Source organism: Martes martes (genome assembly GCF_963455335.1).
Source record: "Martes martes genome assembly, chromosome: X".
Classification (NCBI taxonomy): domain Eukaryota; kingdom Metazoa; phylum Chordata; class Mammalia; order Carnivora; family Mustelidae; genus Martes; species Martes martes.
In genome coordinates this window covers 67,369,765-67,391,263 of record NC_137897.1, presented here as the reverse complement: position 1 = coordinate 67,391,263, position 21,499 = coordinate 67,369,765, and the positions used below count along the sequence as shown (strand labels likewise).

The 21,499-nt window shown below is 35.1% G+C and overlaps 1 protein-coding gene across 1 annotated transcript in view; it reads left to right on the top strand.

The window, feature by feature from the left end:
* The window catches only part of CHM (CHM Rab escort protein), a gene marked incomplete at its 3' end in the record, with an annotated part of 97,057 nt that overhangs the window by 51,960 nt on the left and 23,598 nt on the right, over positions 1-21,499 (top strand). The window contains exon 4 of the mRNA XM_080795336.1: positions 859-983. Within this exon, the coding sequence (XP_080651462.1) occupies positions 859-983 (125 nt within the window). The remainder of the gene's footprint in view (positions 1-858; positions 984-21,499) is intronic.

The following is a 21,499-nucleotide window of genomic DNA, read 5'->3' as shown; positions in this document are numbered from 1 at the left end:
AAAGAATATTTTAGTTATATTTCACTACTTTTTGTTTCACTACTAGTTTTTTTTGTTTCACTACTAGTTTTTTGAAAATACATATTCAAAAAATTTTTTCTCTGAGAAATGTGTACCGAATACTTTAAAATTTTAAACAGGTTAAAAATTGATCCTTGATATTTGGAAAAGGCATATCTTGACATTTCCAGAAATCCCCTGTATTCAAATACTGCTGTATATATAATTTATCTCCATAAAATGTAATGAGGAATTGTTAAAATTTTTGAAGGGCCACTTTCCACCCTTATAAGTTTACATATATTATCATGCATTATTGTTTTTATTGTCTTTCTGAAAATAGAATATTTAGAGGTTATTATACAGTCCTCAATTATAGTGGGCTGAGTACTATTCAAAAATACTTTTACATATAATCAAAATTTGACATGGCTAGTGACTAACCTTCAAAGACCTAAAAGTAGAAGGAAGTAATTGTGAGCCTGCGTTTGGATAACAAAATGCAAAAACTTTATTAATAACAAGTAATATGTATACCAGACACACTTGATTTTCAGTAGAAAGAGGGTTAGTTGTCCTAGTTCTTAAATAATGTCAAAACAGGCACATCCAGTGACTGCATCAAACTGTTAGATATCCTGCTAGAAAGGTGTAAACCAGAGCTAGCATTTGATAGGGTAGGTTTTTACACAAATTTCTTCTCTTTCCTTTGAAGATGGCACACTATGCTGGAGTCAAGTCAGAATTTTAATGGCATCAAAGGCAAAGCATTAATTGAGAAAGGTATACATTTTCACAAAAAAGTAGAGGTTCACATTGTGCAATTTAATTAAAATTTCTCATCTGTGTTTTATTTAGGAAAATAGTGACATTGTGAATGAAAGCTCAGCATGGCAAGAGCAGATTCTTGAAAATGAAGAAGCCATTGCTCTTAGCAGGAAGGACAAAACCATTCAACATGTGGAAGTGTTTTGTTACGCCAGGTATGAAAAGTATTTATTTAGGATATACTGAGTTAATGCCTTCTTATTCACATCTATTCAGAAGAAGCCAATATATGACGTTGGTTGCCAAAAGTCAATTGATAAGATGGTTTGCCTTTTTTAAAATATAACTTTCAGTTTTCTCTGCTTAGATGATAATGGTGATAGTAACATGCCACATTAATGACTTGATTCTTCACAACCATCCTGTGCTAGGATAGAGCGGATAGTACTAGTTGCAGTTTTTAATGAATCCTCATTATAGAGATTAATTTGTTGAAAGTCACATGGCTTGAAAAATGTCAAGACCACATGTAGCCTAGATAGTGGTGGAGCCCAAGATCAAAACCCAGGATTATTTAATTCTACTCCAGTGTTTTTCTATCTCTTCTTAGATAATATTCAGTGTGGCAAATGGAAAATTATAATTTTGAAATAAAAATAATTGGTCATAACCTTTGGGGATATATTTTCAAAAATCAGGAGAGAATATTGGGAAGTAATATTTTAAGTGTCTCTAAGTGAGAAAATTCATTTTTTAGAAAAGTTTTTATTTTCCAGTTAACATAACACTTTTATATTAGTTTCATGTATACCATATAGTGATTCAGCAAGTCTATACATAGTTCAGCAGGTGCTCATCACAAGCGCACTCCTTAATCCTTACGACCTATTTTACCCATTTCCCCACCCACCTGTCCTGTGGTAACAATCAGTTTGCTCCTATAGTTAAGATTCTGTTTCTTGGCTTGCCTCTCTATTTTTTCACTTTGCTCATTTGTTTCTTAAACTCCACATAAGAGTGAAATCATATGGTATTTGTCTTTATCTCACTGACTTAATCTGCTTAGTTAGCATTTTAACCTTTAGCTCCATCCATGTTATTGTAGATGGCAAGATTTCATTCTTTTTTATAGCTGAATAATATTCCGTGTGTGTGTGTGTGTGTGTGTGTGTGTGTGTGTGTGTGTATCACATCTTTAGTCATTCATCAGTTGATGGCCACTTGGGCTGCTTCCATATATCAACTGTTGTAAATAATGCTGCTCTAAACTTAGGGGTGCGTGGCCCTTTAAATTATTATTTTTGTATTCTTTGGGTAAACAACCTGTAGTGTGTTTGCAGGATCCTAAGGTAGTTCTGTTTTTAACTTTTAGGGGCACCAGTTTGCATTTCTGTCAACACAGCAACAGGGTTCCATTTTCTCTATATCTTCACTATCACCTTTTGTTTCTTATGTTGTTGATTTTAGTCATTCTGACAAATGTGAGGTGATATCTTATTGTAGTTTTGATTTGCATTTCCCTGATGGTAAGTGGTAATGACCATCTTCTGATGTGTCTCTTGGCCATGTGGATGTATTCTTTGGAAAAAATGTCTATTCATGTCTTCTACCCATTTTTTAATTGGATTGTTTTTTGAGGGGGTGTTGAGTTTTATAATTTATTTATATACTTAGATTACTAACCCTTTATCATATATATGTTATTTGCAAATATCTTTTCCCATTCTGTAGGTTGCCCTTTAAGTTTTGTTGATTGCTTCTTTCATTGTACAGAAACTTCATTTTGATGTAGTCCTGATAGTTTATTTTTCCTTTTGTTGCCTTGGCTCAGAGGACCTATCTAGAAACAAGTTGTTATGGCAGATGTCAGAGAAGTTACTGCCTGTGGTCTCTTCTAGGATTTTTATAGTTTAGGTCTCACATTTAGGTCTTCAGTCCATTTTGAGTTTCTTTTTATGTATGGTGTAAGAAAGTGGTCCAGTTTCATTCCTCTGTATGTTGCTGTCCAGTTTTCCCAACACCATTTGTTGAAGAGACTTTTTTCCATTGGCTGTTCTTTCCTGCTTTGTTGAGGATTAATTCACCATATAGTTGTGGGTCCATTTCTTGGTTTTCTGTTCTGTCCTGTTGAACTATGTGTTTGTTTTTGTGCCAGTATTATACTGTATTGCTCACTACAGCTTTATAATATAACTTGAGGACTGTAATTGTGATGCCTCTAGTGTTACTTTTCTTTTTCAAGATTGCTTTTTGCTCTTCTGGGTCTTTTGTGATTACATGCAAATTTTAGGGTTGGTTGTTCTAGTTCTGTGAAAAATGCTGTTGTTATTTTGATAAGAATTGCATGTACTGCATAGATTGCTTTAGGTAATATAGACATTTTAGCAATGTTTGTTCTTCCAGTCCATGAACATGCAGTGTTTTTTCATTTCTTTGTGTCATCTTCAATTTCTTTCATCAGTGTTTTACAGTTTTCAGAGTACAGATCTTTGGCCTCTTTGGTTAGGTTTATTCCTAGGTATTTTATCATTTTTGGTGCTTTTGTAAATCGATTGATTCCTGGTAGCTCTTTCTGCCATGTCATTGTTGTACAGAAATGCAACAGACTTCTATCTGTTGATTTTGTATCCTGCGACTTTACTGAATTTGTGTATCAGTTCTAGCAATTTTTTAGTGCAGTTTTGGTGTTTTCTCTACGCCATCTGCAAATAGTGATAGCTTGACTTCCTCCTTGCTGATTTGGATGCCTTTTATTTCTTTGTGTTGTCTGATTACTATGGCTGGGATTTCCAGTACTGTATTGAACAACAGTGGTGAGAGTGGACATTCCTATCTTATTTCCTGACTATAAAGGAAAAGATTTCAGTTTTTCTCCACTGGGGATGATATTAGGTATGAGTTTTTCCAAATATGGCCTTTATTTTGTTGAGGTATGTTCCCTCAATCTCTACTTTCTTGAGAGTTTTTATCATGAATGGATGCTGTACTTGGTCAAGTACTTTTTCTGCATCTATTGAAATGGTCATATGGTTTTTATTTTCCTTTATTGAAAGGAAAATAATTTCCTTTATTGAAAGAGAGTATCATTGTGTAATAGATCCTTGACATTCTTGTTGGCTACATCAAAAAATCTTTTGGATTTCCCTTTTGTAAATAATGAAAAATATGGTACACGTTCCTGGATTTTTGTTTTCATTGCTTTTTTATATATGCATTACTGATGATGTTAATGTTACATTTTGTGGAGGTAGGGTATGAGTGTGTGTTTAGTTCTGTATAATTTTAATATACATGTTGGGTCATGTATCTGTCACCACAGTCAACTTAAAGAACTGAGCAGTTACATCACCCTAGGGATCTTTCCTGTTTCCATTTTATAACCATAGATCATCTCCTTCCTACCATTTCCCCCAATTTCTAACTCTTGGTAACCACTAGTCTCTTTTCTAGCCCTATTATTCGTCATTTTGAGAATGTTATGTGAATAAAACTGTACAGGATAACCTTTTGCCATTGGCTCTTGCACTCATTGCAGTTAACCTGCAGATTCATCCAGGTGGTTGCATGTGTTAGTAGTTTGTTCCTTGTTACTGCTGAATAGTATTCCATGGTATGAATATACCAAAGTTTACTTATTCATCTATTAAAGAACATGTGGGCTTTTTTCACTTTTGTCTCTTACAAATAAAGCTGCTATGAATATTTGTTTATAGGATTCTGTGTGAACATACGTTTTCATTTGTCTAGGATAGATACCCAAGTTTATAATTGATGGGTCATATGGTAATTATGTGTTTAGTTTTATTTATTTATTTATTTTTTAAGATTTTAATGTGTTTAGTTTTAAAAGAAACTGAATAACTATTTTCCAGAGGACCTGTACCATTTTACATTTCCATCAGAATTTCATAATTCAGTTTCCCCACATACTCCTCAACATCTGGTGTTTTTACTTTCTTCGCCATTCTGATAGACGTGTAATGTTATCTTATTGCAGTTTTAATTTGCATTTTCCTTATGGTTGATTTTGAACATCTTTTCATGTGTTTGCCATTCTTACATCCTGTTTGTTGAAAATCTGTTCATATCTCTTGCTCATTTTTTAATTGGATTGGCTTTTTCCTGTGGATTTTTGAGAGTTCTTTATATGTTTTATATATGTGTCCTTTGTTAGGTATATAGTTTGCAAATATTTCCCTCAAGTATGTAGCTTGTCTGGCATCTTCTTTAAGCAGGATATTTTGCAGGTGGAATGTTTTAAATTTTGATGAGGTCCAATTTATCACTTTTTTCTTTGGTATAGATCCAGAATATTTTCTCCTGTTTTTTCAAAAAAATTTACAGTTTTATGTTTAAACCCATGATCTTTAATTTTTGTACACGGTGTGAGGTTTAGGTCAGTGTTACTTTTTTTAACATAGGGTTATCCTATTGCTTTGGCACAGTTCGTTATAAAGGCTGTTTTTCCTCCACTGAATTAATTTTGCATATTTGTCAAAAATCAGTTGGCTGTACTTGGATGGGTCTATTTGTGGATTTTATATTCTGTTCCATTAATATGTATGTCTTTCCCAAACCAATACCACACTGTCTAGATTCCTGCAGCTATATATTAGGACTTAAATTCAGGTAGAATAATTCCTCCAAATTAATTCTTTTTTGTCAAGATTGTTTTAGCTTTTCTAGAGTTTGTGCCATTTCATATAATGTTTTAATAAGCTTTTCTATGTCTAGAAATGTTGCTGGAATTTTGATAGAAATTGCATTAATACTGTAACTCAACTTGGGGGGAATTGATAACTTTATTATTTTGAGTCTTCCAGTTCATTGACAAGGGTCTGTCTCTCCATTTATGTAGATTGACTTCAGTTTCTTTCTACAGATTTGTGTAATTTTCAGCATCCCAATCCAGTGCATGTTTTGTTAATTGTATACCTAAGTAGTTGCTTGTCTTTGGGGCAATTATAGATAGCATTCTTTTTTTTTTTTTATTTCTTTTCAGCGTAACAGGATTCATTGTTTTTGCAACAGACCCAGTGCTCCATGCAATGTGTGCCCTCCATAATACCCACCACCTGGCTCCCCCAACCTCCCCCCCCACCCCTTCAAAACCCTCAGGTTGTTTTTCAGAGTCCATAGTCTCTCATGGTTCATCTCCCCCTCCAATTTCCCTCAACTCCCTTCTCCTCTCCAACTCCCCATGTCCTCCGTGTTATTTGTTATGCTCCGCAAATAAGTGAAACCATGTGATAATTGACTTTGTCTGCTTGACTTACTTCACTCAGCATAATCTCTTCCAGTCCTGTCCATGTTGATACAAAAGTTGGGTATTCATCCTTGCTGATGGAGGCATAATACTCCATAGTGTATATGGACCACATCTTCCTTATCCGTTGAAGGGCATCTTGGTTCTTTCCACAGTTTGGCGACCGTGGCCATTGCTTCTATAAACATTGGGGTACAGATGGCCCTTCTTTGCACTACATCTGTATCTTTGGGGTAAATACCCAGTAGTGCAATTGCAGGGTCATAGGGAAGCTCTGTTTTTAATTTCTTGAGGAATCTCCACACTGTTCTCCAAAGTGGCTACACCAACTTGCATTCCCACCAATAGTGTAAGAGGGTTCCCCTTTCTCCACATCCTCTCCAACACACGTTGTTTCCTGTCTTGCTAATTTTGGCCATTCTAACTGGTGTAAGGTGGTATCTCAGTGTGGTTTTAATTTGAATCTCCCTGATGGCTAGTGATGATGAACATTTTTTCATGTGTCTGGTAGCCATTTGTATGTCTTCATTGGAGAAGTGTCTGTTCATATCTTCTGCCCATTTTTTGATATGATTATCTGTTTTGTGTTTATTGAGTTTGAGAAGTTCTTTATAGATCCTGGATATCAACCTTTTGTCTGTACTGTCATTTGCAAATATCTTCTCCCATTCCGTGGGTTGCCTCTTTGTTTTGTTGACTGTTTCCTTTGCTGTGCTAAAGCTTTTGATCTTGATGAAGTCCCAAAAGTTCATTTTCGCTTTTGTTTCCTTTGCCTTTGGAGACATATCTTGAAAGAAGTTGCTGTGCTGATGTCGAAGAGGTTACTGCCTATGTTCTCCTCTAGGATTCTGATGGATTCCTGTCTCACGTTGAGGTCTTTTATCCATTTCGAGTTTATCTTTGTGTACGGTGTAAGAGAATGGTCGGGTTTCATTCTTCTACATATAGCTGTCCAGTTTTCCCAGCACCATTTATTGAAGAGACTGTCTTTTTTCCACTGGATATTTTTTCCTGCTTTGTTGAAGATTATTTGACCATAGAGTTGAGGGTCCATATCTGGGCTCTCTACTCTATTCCACTGGTCTATGTGTCTGTTTTTAGGTAACATTCTTTTTAATGTTGACTTTCATATGTTCATTTTGGGTATCAAGATATGCAGTTGGTTCTTATGCATTGAGTTGTATCCTGGCATCTTGCTGAACTCATTTATTAGTTCTTGGGATTTTTTTTGTTTATAGATTTCCTTAGGATTTTTACATAGACAGTCATGTCTTATACAAAGAGGAACAGTTTTATGTGTTCCTCATTTCTTTTTTAAAAGAGTCTGTTTCCTATTGAGAATCGTGTGTTTTCTGTCCATAGCCACACACCACAAGTTAAAGGTGTTTTCTACTTATCTTTAGCCTCACTTAATGAGCATTTTTTTTTCCCAGAAAGAAAGTTATCACTTTCTGATGACTTTGTAATTATACCCTAATGATGGCCAATCATGTAGCGTCTCTCACTTCTAATTATCTTATTTTTGTACACTATTCTCTTCGCATGTGCACATCAAATCCACAGTCTGATCACTGCTATCCATCAGTTTTTTTCTCTTTAGTTATGACTCTCTTTATTGGTTTGTCTTTCTCTCTCTTTTTTCTTTTCACTTGCTCATTTATTTTGTTTCTTAAATTCCACATATGAGTGTAATCATGTGGTATTTGTCTTTCTCCGACTGACTTATTTTGCTTAGCATTTTACTCACTATTTCCATCCATGATGTTGCAAATGGCAAGATTTCATTCTTTTTTATGGCCAAATAATATTCCATTGTATGTCTATACCACATCTTGTTTATCCATTCATCAGCCAACAGACACTTGGGCTACTTCCATAATTTGGCTATTGCAAATAATGCACATATAAACATAGGGGTGCGTGTGTCCTTTTGAATTAGTGTTTTTGTAGTTTTGGGTAAATACCCAGTAGGGTCTTTCTTGGTTTGTAATTCTATTTTTAACATTTTGAGGAGTCTCCATGCTGATATCCTTAAGGGCTGCACCAGTTGCATTTCCATAAACAGTGCAAGAGTGTTCCTTTTTCTGCACATCCTCACCAACACTTGTTTCTTGTGTTTTTGATTTTAGGCATTCTCAGAGGTGTAAAGTGGTATATTGTAGTTCTGATTTGCATTTCCCTGATGATGAATGATGATGAGCATCATTTCTTCTGTCTGTTAGCCATCTGTATGTCTTCTTTGGAGAAATGTTTCTTCATGTCTTCTACCCATTTTTAATTGGATTATTTTTGGGGGGGTGTTGAGTTTTATAAGTTCTTTGTATATTTTGGATACTGTTTATTGGATATGTCATTTCCAAATATCTTCTCTCATTCTGCAGGTTGTCTTTTAGTCTCATTGATCCTCTCCTTTGCTGTGCAGAAGCTTTTTATTTTGCTCTAGTCCCAATAGTTTATTTTTGCTTTTGTTTCCCATACCTCAAGAAACGTATCTAGAAAAATATTGCTGTGGCCAATATCAGAAATTACTTTCTGTGCTTTCTTCTAGATTTTTATGGTTTCAAAACTCACATTTAGGTCTTTATTGCATTTTGAATTTATTTTCATGTATGGTGAAAAAAGTGGTCCAGTTTCATTCTTTTGCCTGTTGCTATCAGTTTTCCCAGCACCATTTGTTGAAGAGACGGTCTATTTACCATTGGATATTCATTCCTTCTTTGTCAAAGATTAATCAGTTATGTAATTGTTGGTTTGTTTCTGGGCTTTCTATTCTGTTCTTTTGATCTATTTTTGTGCTCTGTTCTTTTGATCTCTTTTTGTGCCAGTACCATACTGTTTTTAAATATTGTAGCATTGTAATATAACTTGAAGTCTGAGATTGTGATACTTCTGTTTTTTTTCTTTTTCAAGATTGCTTTGGCTATTTGGGCTTTTTTTGTGGCTCCATACAAATTTTAGCATTGTTTGTTCTAGTTCTATGAAAAATGCTGTTGCTCTTTAGACAGGGATTGCATTAAATCTGTAGATTGATTTGGATAATAACAGAATTTTTTTGTAATAGAGAATTTTTAACAATATTTGTTTTTTCATCCCATGAGCATAGAATATTTCCATTTCTTTGTGTCATATTGAATTCCTCTCATCAGTGTTTTATAGTTTTCAGAGTATAGGTCTTTCACTTTATTAAGTTTATTCCTACAGATTTTATTGTTTTTGGTACAGTTGTAAATGGAATTGTTCTCTTAATTTCACTTTCTGCTGTTTCATTATTATTATTATTATTTTGCTTCATTATTACTGTAAAGGAATGCAGTAGGCTTCTTTACATTGATTTTGTATCCTGCAAGTTTATTCAATTCATTTATCAGTTCTAGTAGTATTTTGGTTGAATCTTTAGTGTTTTATTTGTATACTATCATGTCATCTGCAAATGATGAAAGTTTTACTTCTTTCTTACCAAGTTCAATGCCTTTTATTTCTTTTTATTTTCTGTTGTGGCTACGGCTTCCAGTACTATGTTGAATAAAAGTGGTGAGAGTGGATATCCTTGTTCTGGATCTTACAGGAAAACCTCTGAATTTCTTACCATTGGGTATGATCTTAGTTGTGGGGTTTTCATAATAAGGCCTTTATTCCAGGGGCACCTGGGTGGCTCAGTGGGTTAAAGCCTCTTGCCTTCAGCTCAGGTCATGATCCCAGGGTCCTGAGATTGAGCCCCACATTGGGCTGTCTGCTCAGCAGGAAGCCTGCTCCCCCCTTTCTTTCTGCCTGCCTCTCTGCCTACTTGTGATCTACCTCTCTCTGTGAAATAAATAAAAACTCTTAAAAAATTTAAAAAAAAAATAAGGCCTTTATTCTGTTGAGGTATGTTCCCTCTAGACCAGTTTGTTTAGGGTTTTTATCATGAATGGATATTGTAGTTTGTCATATATTTTTTCATCTTCTCTTGAAATGATCATATGGTTTTTATTTTTCCTGTTATTAATGTGGTGATCTATCACGTTGATTGGTTTGTGAATATTGTACCACCCTTACATCTCAGGAATAAATCCCACTTGATTGTAGTGAAAACGTTTTTTTTTTTTTTAATGTATTGTTGGATTTGGTTTGCTAGTATGTTATTGAGTATTTTTGTGTCTATGTTCATCAGAGATATTGTCCTAAAGTTCTCTTTTTTTTTGGTATCTTTATCTGGTTTTGGTGTTAGGGTGATGCTGTTCTCATAGAATGAATTTGGAAGTTGTCTTTGCTCTTCTTTTTTTTAGAATACTTTCATAAGAAAAGGTATTAACTTTTCTTTAAATGTTTGGTAGAATTCACCTGTGAAGCCATCTGGCCTTGAACTTTTGTATATTGGGAGTGTTTTTGATTACTAACTGATTTTCATTGCTGGTAATCTGTCTGGTCGAATTTTTTATTTCTTCCTGCTTTGGTTTTGGTAGGTTATGTTTGTGAGAATTTATCCATTTCTAGATTTTTCATTTGTTGGCATATAATGTTTTAGAATATTCTCTTACACTTGTTTGTATTTCTGTGATGTTGGTTATTTCTCCTCTCTCATTTGTGATTTTATTTATTTGGGTCCTTTCTCTTTTCTTATAAGTCTGGCTAGAAGTTTATCATTTGTATCAGTTTCTTCAGTGAACCTCCTTCTGGTTTCATTCATCCGTTGTATTGTCTTTTTTAGTTCTCATCATTTATTGTTGCTCTAATCTTTATTATTTTCTTCCTTATGCTGTCTTTAAGTTTCATTGTGTTTTTGTTTTTTTTTTTTTTCCTAGCTCCTTTAGTTGTAAGGTTGGGTTGTTCATTTGAGACTTTTCTTGCTTCTTGAGGTAGGCCTGTATTGCTATATAGTTTCCTCTTAGAATTGCTTCTGCTGAAACCAAAAGACTTTGGACTATTTTGTTTTCATTTTCATTTGTTTCCATGTGTATTTTTTAAAAGATTTTATTTATTTATTAGAGAGAGACAGCATGGGAGAGTGAGCACAAGCATGGGGAGGAAGGCAGAGGGAGAGGGAGAAACAGGCTCCCCGCTGAGCAGGGGGCCTGGCACAGGGATCTATCCCAAGATCCTGGGATCATGACCCAAGCCAAAGGTAGACGCCCAATGGACTGAGCCACCTAGGCACCCTTGTTTCCATGTATTTTTTTTTTTAATTTCTTCTTTGACTTTCTAGTTGACCCTTTCATTGTTTAGGACCACGTTGTTTGACCTCCATGTATTTGTGGTCTTTCCAGAATTTTCTCTTGTGCTTAATTTCTAGTTTCATAGTGTTGTGGTCAGAAAAGGTGCATGATAGGACTTCGGTGTTTTTGAATTTAAGACTTGTATTATGGTCTAATATGTGATCTGTTACGGAGAATGTTCCATGTTGGCTGGAAAAGAATGTGTATTCTGTTTTGGAATGAAATATTGTGAATATATATGTTAAATCCATCTGGTCTAGCATGTCATTCAAAACTATTGTTTACTTATTGATTTGTTTAGATGATGAATCCCATTGATGTAAGTGTAGTGGTTTAAGTCCCCTTCTATTATTGTGTTATTATCAGTTAGTTTCTTTATGTTTGTTATTAACTCTTTTATCTGTTTGGGTGCTCCCATGTTGGGTGCATAAATGTTTAAAATTCTTGGATCCTCTTGTTGGATTGTCTCCTTTTTAATTATATAGTACCCTTTGTCTCTTGTTACAGTCTGTTGTAATGTCTATTTTGTCCCAATATGAGTGCTGCTCTCCTGTCTGTCTTTTGACATTCAGTTGCATGATAAACATTTCTCCATCCTCTCTCTTTTAATGTGCAGGTAAATGGGTCTTTCGTAGGTAGCATATAGATAGGTCTTTTTTTTTTTTTAATCTACTGTGTCACCGTCTGTCTTGATAGGAGCATTTAGTTTATTTACATCCAAAGTAATTATTGACAGATATGTATTTACTGCCATTCTGTTGCTCATTTTGTTGTTGTTTTTGTATTTTTTCCCATTAATTGAGCATCTTAATCACATCAGAGCTTTGGGGTAGCTGCTCTGCACTTCTCTTAGCTTGCTGTGTAGAGTTAAAAAGTGGTTGCCAGAATTCTGAACAGATTTTCATGCAGCAAGACCTCTAAACATGAAGGAGAGTTTTCCTAACATATGTATCACTTTTATTTTTTTTAAAGATTTAATTTATTTACTTGAGAGAATGTGAGCGTGCATGTGAGAGAGAGCGCACAGAGAGAGAGAGTGCACAGAGAGAGAGAGTGAAGCAAACTCCCCGTTGAGCAGTGAGCTCCATGTGGGACTTCATCCCAGGATCCTGAGTTTATGACCTTAGCTGAAGGCAGACACTTACCCGACCCAGGTGCCCCATATGTATCCCCCTTTTTTTTTATTACTATTATGTTAAAGAGTCTTCATCAGGAGCCTCCAGCACATTCTTCCTTGTCTCATTGGCTAAAACTAAAGCCAGCTCACTCCTAAATCAGTCAGCAGCAAAGGGTTGTAAATTGCTATAATTGGCTTTAATCAGCCATGATCCTTTACCTAGTTCCGGAATTGCATCTCTTGTGCCAGGGAGGAAGACACTAATGGTTGCTGTGTAGACAACCAGCAGTACTTACTGTATATCATCTTATGAAATTTTGTTCCTGGAAAAATATAACAGGAGGTTAGTATTTCAGCTATATTCCATAATATACGTTAATATTTAAAGTTGGTTAGAGTAGTGAAAAATATTTACCAATATATTTTATTGTAGCAATTCAAAATTGAATACAGTGTTTTTTTTATATTGCTCGTTTCTGGAACAATAACTTTTGGATTGTCTGATTTTTCTAACTCTGATGGGTAACTATGAAACATTTATTTGCAGGAATAAACAGCTGGTTAACAATTTAACATATACTCTGCAAATCCGAAATGATTGGCTTAGAACAAAGCATATACAACTAAGTAAATGAATACCATTTTTGCAACAACCTATACTGTGGTGAAAGAGATGCAAATGGCTGAAAATAGAAAAGTTAAAACCTGTGCTGAATAAATTAATTGGTTGGTTGGCAATTTTTTATTTGACTTATCTCAAACTGTGACTGATACAAGGCATAAATAAGATGCATTCACTTTGAGGTATTACTTTGTAAATACAATTTATTGATAAGCAATACTAGATAATACCTGAATTTATACCCCCAGATTTTTAAGATTATATATATATATATCTTGGAAGTTAGTATAAAAAGCATTAGAAAAAGTAGTATTCATCAGCTGCAGGTTGGTAAAATTATCTCAGTATTGTTATACTGGACTGTAAATGGCTTTTGAAATTCGAATTGGCAATATAAGTGACATTAGATTTCATCTGTTAAATCTTTTTTGATACTGAAAAGTTTTATAAGAACTAATGAGGCAGATTTTTTCTCCTTTATATGTTAAAATCATAATAGTGTTGTTGAACTCATAGTTTCCATTGAGAACTTAGAATCTGGCCACATTCATTTACAACTGGCAAGTATGTTTTTATATTTTTCAAACACTTTAAATTTTATAAATTTGAGTTTTTAATTTATTAATTTTTCTTCAAAAGGTTGAATTATCTATTTTAAGAATTTTTTTACCACAATATAAAGTTTTAAATTTGAGGAAATATAAGTTCATTTGGATGAACAGAATTTTGTTTACTAGTGCATTAAGTGGAGTTTTGGGAGTTTTCTGGTGTCTTTGTAAATTCTAGTTAGGTATTAAATTTAACCTTAGCTGAAGTACAAAAATATTGTTGTTAACAGAAACTAAGGACAATCTTGTGTTTTTATTGCATGTGTTTTCCATAGTCTAGGGATTTCACAAAATGATATTGAGACGAGTGAGACTTATTAATTTATAGTTGTAGGACAAATTTACAAAGAAAAATTTCTTATACTTACACCTTTAATTATTTTGTCATGTTTTCCAGATTATTCAGCATTAATACATTTCATTCATTGTAGAAAGGCCCTTTTCTCAGAATGTAATAGAGAGCCATTGACTAGATCAGTTGCTGTGTTCAGTTTCCATGGTGTCATTATCAAGGTCTGTAATAAGAAGAAATTGCCATATTTTGTCTTATCTGCAAAATGCAGTTGATTATCATGTCATTCCTTAGTTTAATTTGTAGGTGTGGGACTTCTACTGAAAGTTGTCACCTTAGATCCCTCTTAGAACACACTTTGGTTTATTTGCTTTTTAAAATAAAAGTGTAGAGTGTAAATAATGCTGTAGAAAATATACAAATCACACGTCATATGATTGCTCTTCATTTTTAATGTTGCTAATGACAGTGGTATTGTAGGGTAATCTGATCAAAGAGCTTTCAATGTGTAATCTCAAAAACCCTCGATATGTGTATTTTGAGTTGTTTGTTGACCTTTGCAAAGTTTAGCAGTATTTTATATTTGATTACTGTCTCATGTTTGATTAGTCTTTTGGAGTTTGTAAAATACTTTGCATATACATTAGCTCATTTATGGTACAACAGCCTCATGAAAGGTTAGGAAGCTGGTCTGATTCCCATTTTATAAATGGATCTGAGAGATTAAGTGGCTTGCCTAATACCTGCTGATTAATGCATCTAGAACTTTTCCCACTTTACTTTCCTCGATCTAAAAGGTAGGATTAGATCATTAATGATACTGCGTTTTATTTTATTATATTTAACTAAAATTAATGTATTATAACGGTAAAGATCTTGGCATTTTATTTCTTTTTTTAGTGGGACTGTAAATATTCTTTATTTTTTTTCCAAGTTTTTATTTAAACTCCAGTTAGTTAACATACACATTACTTACAAGTGTAGAATTTAGTAATTCAGCAATTAGATACAACACCTGGTGCTCATCCCACGGGCTCTCCTTAATCCCCATCACCTATTTAACTGCCCCCCCAACTCTCCCCCATCCCTGCACCCGCCGCACACCTCCCCTATGGTAACCATCAGCTTGTCATCTATAGTTGAGAGTCTGTTTCTTGGTTTTCTTCTGTTTCTTACCCCCTCTATGTTCGTGTCTTTTGTTTCTTAAATTCCACATATGAGTGAAATCATGTGGTGTTTGTCTTTCTCTGTCTTATTTCCCTTAGCGTAATGCTTATGAGCTCCACACATGAAATCTTGCCATTTGCAAGATTTCATTCTTTTTCATGGCTGAGTACTATTCCTAGATCATATATATGTATGCTGTATATATGATATATGTATATCTCACATCATCTTTTTCGATTTATCAGTCAGTGGACATTGGGGCTCTTTCCATAATTTGGTTATTGTTGATAATGCTTCTGTAAACATCAGGGTGCATGCATCCCTTTGAGATAATATTCTTGTATTCTTTGGGTGAATACCCTGTGGTGCAATTGCTTGGTTGTACAGTACTATTTTTAATGTTTGGAGGAACCTCCATACTGTTGTCCAGAGTGGCTGTACTAGTTTGTATTCCCTTCAACAGTGTAACAGGGTTCCCCTTTCTCCACATTCTCGCCAAGACCTATTGTTTCCTGTGTTGTTAATTTTATCCATTCTGACAGGCATGATGTACTATCTCATCGTAGTTTTGATTTGTATTTCCTTGATGATTAGTGATGTTAATCATCTTTTCATGTGTCTGGTGACCATCTGTGTGTCTTCTTTAGAAAAAATGTCTGTTCATATCTTTTGCCCATTTTTTAACTGGATTATTTGTTTTTTGGGTGTGGATTTTGAAAAGTTCTTTATAAATTTTAGATACTAACCCTTCATTAGATATATCATTTTAGAATGTCTTCTCCAATTTTGTAGGTTCCATTTTAGTTTTGTTAGTTATTTCCTTCACCGTGCAGAATCTTTTTATTTTGATGAAGTCCTGATAGTTTATTTTTCTGTTATTTCCCTTGCCTCAGGAGACGTATCTAGTAAGAAGTTGCTACAGCCAATGTCAAAAGAGGTTGCTGCCTGTGTTCTCCTCTAGGATTTTATTGTTTTCCTGTCTCACTTTTAGGTATTTCATTCATTTTAAATTTATTTTTGTATATAGTATAAGTAAGTGGTCCAGTTTCATTTTCTGCATGTTGCTCTCCGGTTTTTCCAGCACCATTTATTGAAGAGACTGTCTTTTCCCCATTGGATATTCTCTCCTCCTTTGTTGAAGATTAATTGACCAGATAGTGGTGGGTTCATTTCTGGGTTTTCTCTTCTGTTCTGTTGATCTGTGTATCTATTTTTGTGCCAATATTATGCTTGATCAGTACAGCTTTGTAATGATACAACTTAAGGTCTTGAATTGTGATGTCTCCAGCTTTGCTTTTCTTTTTGAAGATAGGTTTTTGCTATTTGGAGTATTTTGTGGTTCCATACAAATTTTAGAATTGTTTGTTCTAGTTCTGTGAAAAATGCTGCTATAACTTTGATAAATATTTCATGAACTATGTAGATTGCTTTGGGCAGTATAGACATTTTCACAGTATTTGTTCTTCCAATCCATGAGCTTGCAATGTTTTTTCATTTCATTGTGTCATCTTCAATTTCTTTCATAAGTGTTCTAGTTTTCAGAGTATAGATCTTTTACTTCTTTGGATAGGTTTATACCTAGGTATCTTACGATTTTTGGAACAATTGTAGGAGGGGATCAATTCCCTGATTTCTCTTTCTGCTACTTCATTATTGGTGTATAGATATGCACCAGATTTCTGTATGTTGGTTTTGTATCCTGTGAGTTTACTGAATTCGTGTATCAGTCCTTGCAGCTTTTTGGTGCAGTCTTAGGGGTTTTCTTGATAGAGTATCATGTCATCTGCAAATAGTGAAAGTTTAACTTCTTCCTTGCCAGTTTGAATGCCTTTTATTTCTTTGTATTGCTTGATTCCTGTGGCTAGGACTTCCAGTACTGTGTGAAATAATTGTGGTAAGAATAGAAGTCTCTATCTTGTCTGTGTCTATAGAGGTAAAACTCTTTGTTTTTCCCCACTGAGAATGATACTAGGTGTGGATTTTTCATATGTGGCCTTTATTATGTTGAGGTATGTTCCCTCTAACCCTACTTTGTTGAAGGTTTTTTTTTAAATAATGAATATATGTTGTAATCTGATAGATGCTTTCTCTACCTCTTTTCAAAGGATCATATGGTTCTTTTTTTTAAATTAATGTGGTGTATCATATTGATTGACTTCTGAATATTGAAAGATCCTTGTGGCCCATTAATAAACTCTGCTTGATCATGGTGAATGATTCTTTTAATGTACTGTCAGATTCAATTTGCTAGTATCCTATTGAGATTTTTTTGTATCCATGTTCATCAGGGATATCAGCATGTAGTTGCCTTTTTTTTTTATTTTAATAAACATATAATTATTTTTATCCCCAGGGGTACAGGTCTGTGACTCGCCAGGTTTACGCATTTCACAGCACTCATCATAGCACATACCCTCCCCAATGTCCATTTTCCCACCACCCTCTCCCATCCCCCCTCCCCCAGCAACCCTCAGTCTGTTTTTTGAGATTGAGTCTTTTATGGTTTGTCTCCCTCCCAATCCCATCTTTTCATTTTTTCTTTTCCTACCTCCCCCCAAACCCCCTGCATTGCATCTCCACTTCCTCATATCAAAGAGATCATATGATAGTTGTCTTTCTCCGATTGACTTATTTGGCTAAGCATGATACCCTCTAGTTCCATCCACATCGTCGCAAATGACAAGATTTCATGTCTTTTGATGGCTGCATAGTATTGAATTGTGTATATATACCACATCTTCTTTATCCATTCATCTGCTGATGGACATCTAGGCTCTTTCAACAGTTTGGCTATTGTGGACATTGCTGCTATAAACATTCGGGTGCATGTGCCCCTTCGGAGCACCACATTTGTATCTGTAGGATATATACCCAGTAGTGCAATCGCTGGGTCATAGGGTAGCTCTATTTTCAGTTTTTTGAGGAACCTCCACACTGTTTTCCAGAGTGGTTGCACCAGCTTGCATTCCCACCAGCAGTGTAGGAGGGTTCCCCTCTCTCCGCATCCTCGCCAGCATCTGTCATTTCCTGACTTGTTAATTTTAGCCATTCTGACTGGTGTGAGGTGGTATCTCATTGTGGTTTTGATTTGTATTTCCCTGATGCCGAGTGATGTGGAGCATTTTTTCATGTGTCTGTTGGCCATCTGGATGTCTTCTTTGCAGAAATGTCTGTTCATGTCCTCTGCCCATTTCTTGACTGGATTATTTGTTCTTTGGGTATTGAGTTTGATAAGCTCTTTATAGATTTTGGATACTAGCCCTTTATCTGATATGTCGTTTGCAAATATCTTCTCCCATTCTGTCAGTTGTCTTTTGGTTTTGTTAACTGTTTCCTTTGCTGTGCAGAAGCTTTTGATCTTGATGAAATCCCAATAGTTCATTTTTGCCCTTGCTTCTGTTGCCTTTGGCGATGTTCCTAGGAAGAAGTTGCTGCGGTTGAGGTCAAAGAGGTTGCTGCCTGCGTTCTCCTCAAGGATTTTGATAGATTCCTTTCTCACATTGAGGTCCTTCATCCATTTTGAGTCTATTTTCGTGTGTGGTGTAAGGAAATAGTCCAATTTCATTTTTCGGCATGTGGCTGTCCAATTTTCCCAGCACCATTTGTTGAAGAGGCTGTCTTTTTTCCATTGGATATTCTTTCCTGCTTTGTCAAAGATTAGTTGACCATAGAGTTGAGGGTCTATTTCTGGGCTCTCTATTCTGTTCCATTGATCTATATGTCTGTTTTTGTGCCAGCACCATACTGTCTTGATGATGACAGCTTTGTAATAGAGCTTGAAGTCCGGAATTGTGATGCCACCGACTTTGGCTTTCTTTTTCAATATTCCTTTGGCTATTCGAGGTCTTTTCTGGTTCCATATAAATTTTAGGATTATTCATTCTATTTCTTTAAAAAAAGTGGATGGGATTTTGATAGGGATTGCATTAAATGTGTAGATTGCTTTAGGTAGAATAGACATTTTCACAATATTTCTTCTTCCAATCCAGGAGCATGGAATATTTTTCCATTTCTTTGTGTCTTCCTCAATTTCTTTCATGAGGACTTTATAGTTTTCTCAGTATAGATTCTTTGCTCTTTGGTTAGATTTATTCCTAGGTATCTTATGGTTTTGGGTGCGATTGTAAATGGGACTGACTCCTCAATTTCTCTTTCTTCTGTCTTGTTGTCAGTGTAAAGAAATGCGACTGATTTCTGTGCATTGACTTTATATCCTGACACTTTACTGAATTCCTGTATAAGTTCTAGCAGTTTTGGAGTGGAGCCTTTTGGGTTTTCCATATATAATATCATATCATCTGCAAAGAATGATAGTTTGACTTCTTCTTTGCCAATTTGGATGCCTTTAATTTCTTTTCGTTGTCTGATTGCTGAGGCTAGGACTTCTAGTACAATGTTGAACAGCAGTGGTGATAACGGACATCCCTGCTGTGTTCCTGACCTTAGCGGAAAAGCTTTCAGTTTTTCTCCATTGAGAATGATATTTCTGATGGGTTTTTCATAGATGGCTTTGATGATATTGAGGTATGTGCCTTCTATCTGTACACTTTGAAGAGTTTTAATCAGGAAGGGATGCTGCACTTTGTCAAATGCTTTTTCGGCATCTATTGAGAGTATCATATGGTTCTTACTCTTTCTTTTATTAATGTATTGTATCACATTGATGGATTTGCAGATGTTGAACCAACCTTGCAGCCCTGGAATAAATCCCACTTGGTCGTGGTGAATAATCCTTTTAATGTACTGTTGGATCCTATTGGCCAGTATTTTGGTGAGAATTTTCGGATCTGTGTTCAGTAAGGCTATTGGTCTGTAATTCTCTTTTTTGATGGGATCCTTGTCTGGTTTTGGGATCAAGGTGATGCTGGCCTCATAGAATGAGTTTGGAAGTTTTCCTTCCATTTCTATTTTTTTGGAACAGTTTCAGGAGAATAGGAATTAGTTCTTCTTTAAATGTTTGATAGAATTCCCCTGGGAGGCCGTCTGGTCCTGGACTTTTGTTTGTTTGGAGATTTTTGATGACTGTTTCAATCTCCTTACTGGTTATAGGTCTGTTCAGCTTATCTATTTGTTCCTGGTTCAGTTGTGGTAGTTTATATGTCTCTAGAAAGGTATCCATTTCTTCCAGATTGTCAAATTTGTTGGCGTAGACTTGCTCGTAGTATGTTCTTATAATTGTTTGTATTTCTTTGGTGTTGGTTGTGATCTCTCCTCTTTCATTCATGATTTTATTTATTTGCGTCTTTTCTCTTCTCTTTTTGATAAGTCTGGCCAGGGGTTTGTCAATCTTATTAATTCTTTCAAAGAACCAGCTCCTAGTTTTGTTGATTTGTTCTATTGTTTTTTTAGTTTCTATTTCATTGATTTCTGCTCTGATCTTTATGATTTCTCTTCTCCTGCTGGGTTTAGGCTTTTTTTGTTGTTCTCTCTCCAGCTCCTTTAGGTGGAGGGTTAGGTTGTGTATTTGAGACCTTTCTTATTTCTTGAGAAAGGCTTGCACTGCTATATAATTTCCTCTCAGGACTGCCTTTATTGTGTCCCACAGATTTTGAACCATTGTATTTTCATTATCATTTGTTTCCATGATTTTTTTCAATTCTTCTTTAATTTCCTGGTTGACCCATTCATTTTTTAGAAGGATGCTGTTTAGTCTCCATGTATTTGCGTTCTTTCCAAATTTCCTCTTGTGATTGAATTCTAGCTTCAGAGCATTGTGGTCTGAAAGTATGCAGGGAATGATCTCAGTCTTTTGGTACCGATTGAGACCTGATTTATGACCTAGGATGTGGTCTATTCTGGAGAATGTTCCATGTGCACTGGAGAAAAATGTATATTCTGTTGCTTTGGGATGGAATGTTCTGAATATATCTGTGATGTCCATCTGGTCCAGTGTGTCATTTAAGGCCTTTATTTCCTTGTTGATCTTTTGCTTAGATGATCTGTCCATTTCAGTGAGGGGAGTGTTAAAGTCCCCTGCTATTATTGTATTACTGTCGATGTATTTCTTTGATTTTGTTATTAATTGGTTTATATAGTTGGCTGCTCTCATGTTAGGGGCATAGATATTTAAGATTGTTAGGTCTTCTTGTTGGACAGACCCTTTGAGTATGATATAGGTCCTTCCTCATCTCTTATTATAGTCTTTGGCTTAAAATCTAATTGATCTGATATAAGGATTGCCACCCCAGCTTTCTTCTGATGTCCATTAGCATGGTACATTGTTTTCCACCCCCTCACTTTAAATCTGGAGGTGTCTTCGGGTCTAAAATGAGTTTCTTGTAGGAAGCATATTGATGGTTTTTTTTTTTTTTATCCATTTTGGTACCCTTGTTTCTTTTGATTGGGGCATTTAGCGCATTCACATTCAGGGTAACTATTGAGAGATATGAATTTAGTGCCATTGTATTGCCTGTAAGGTGACTGTTACTGTATATTGTCTCTGTTTCTTTCTGATCTACTGCTTTTAG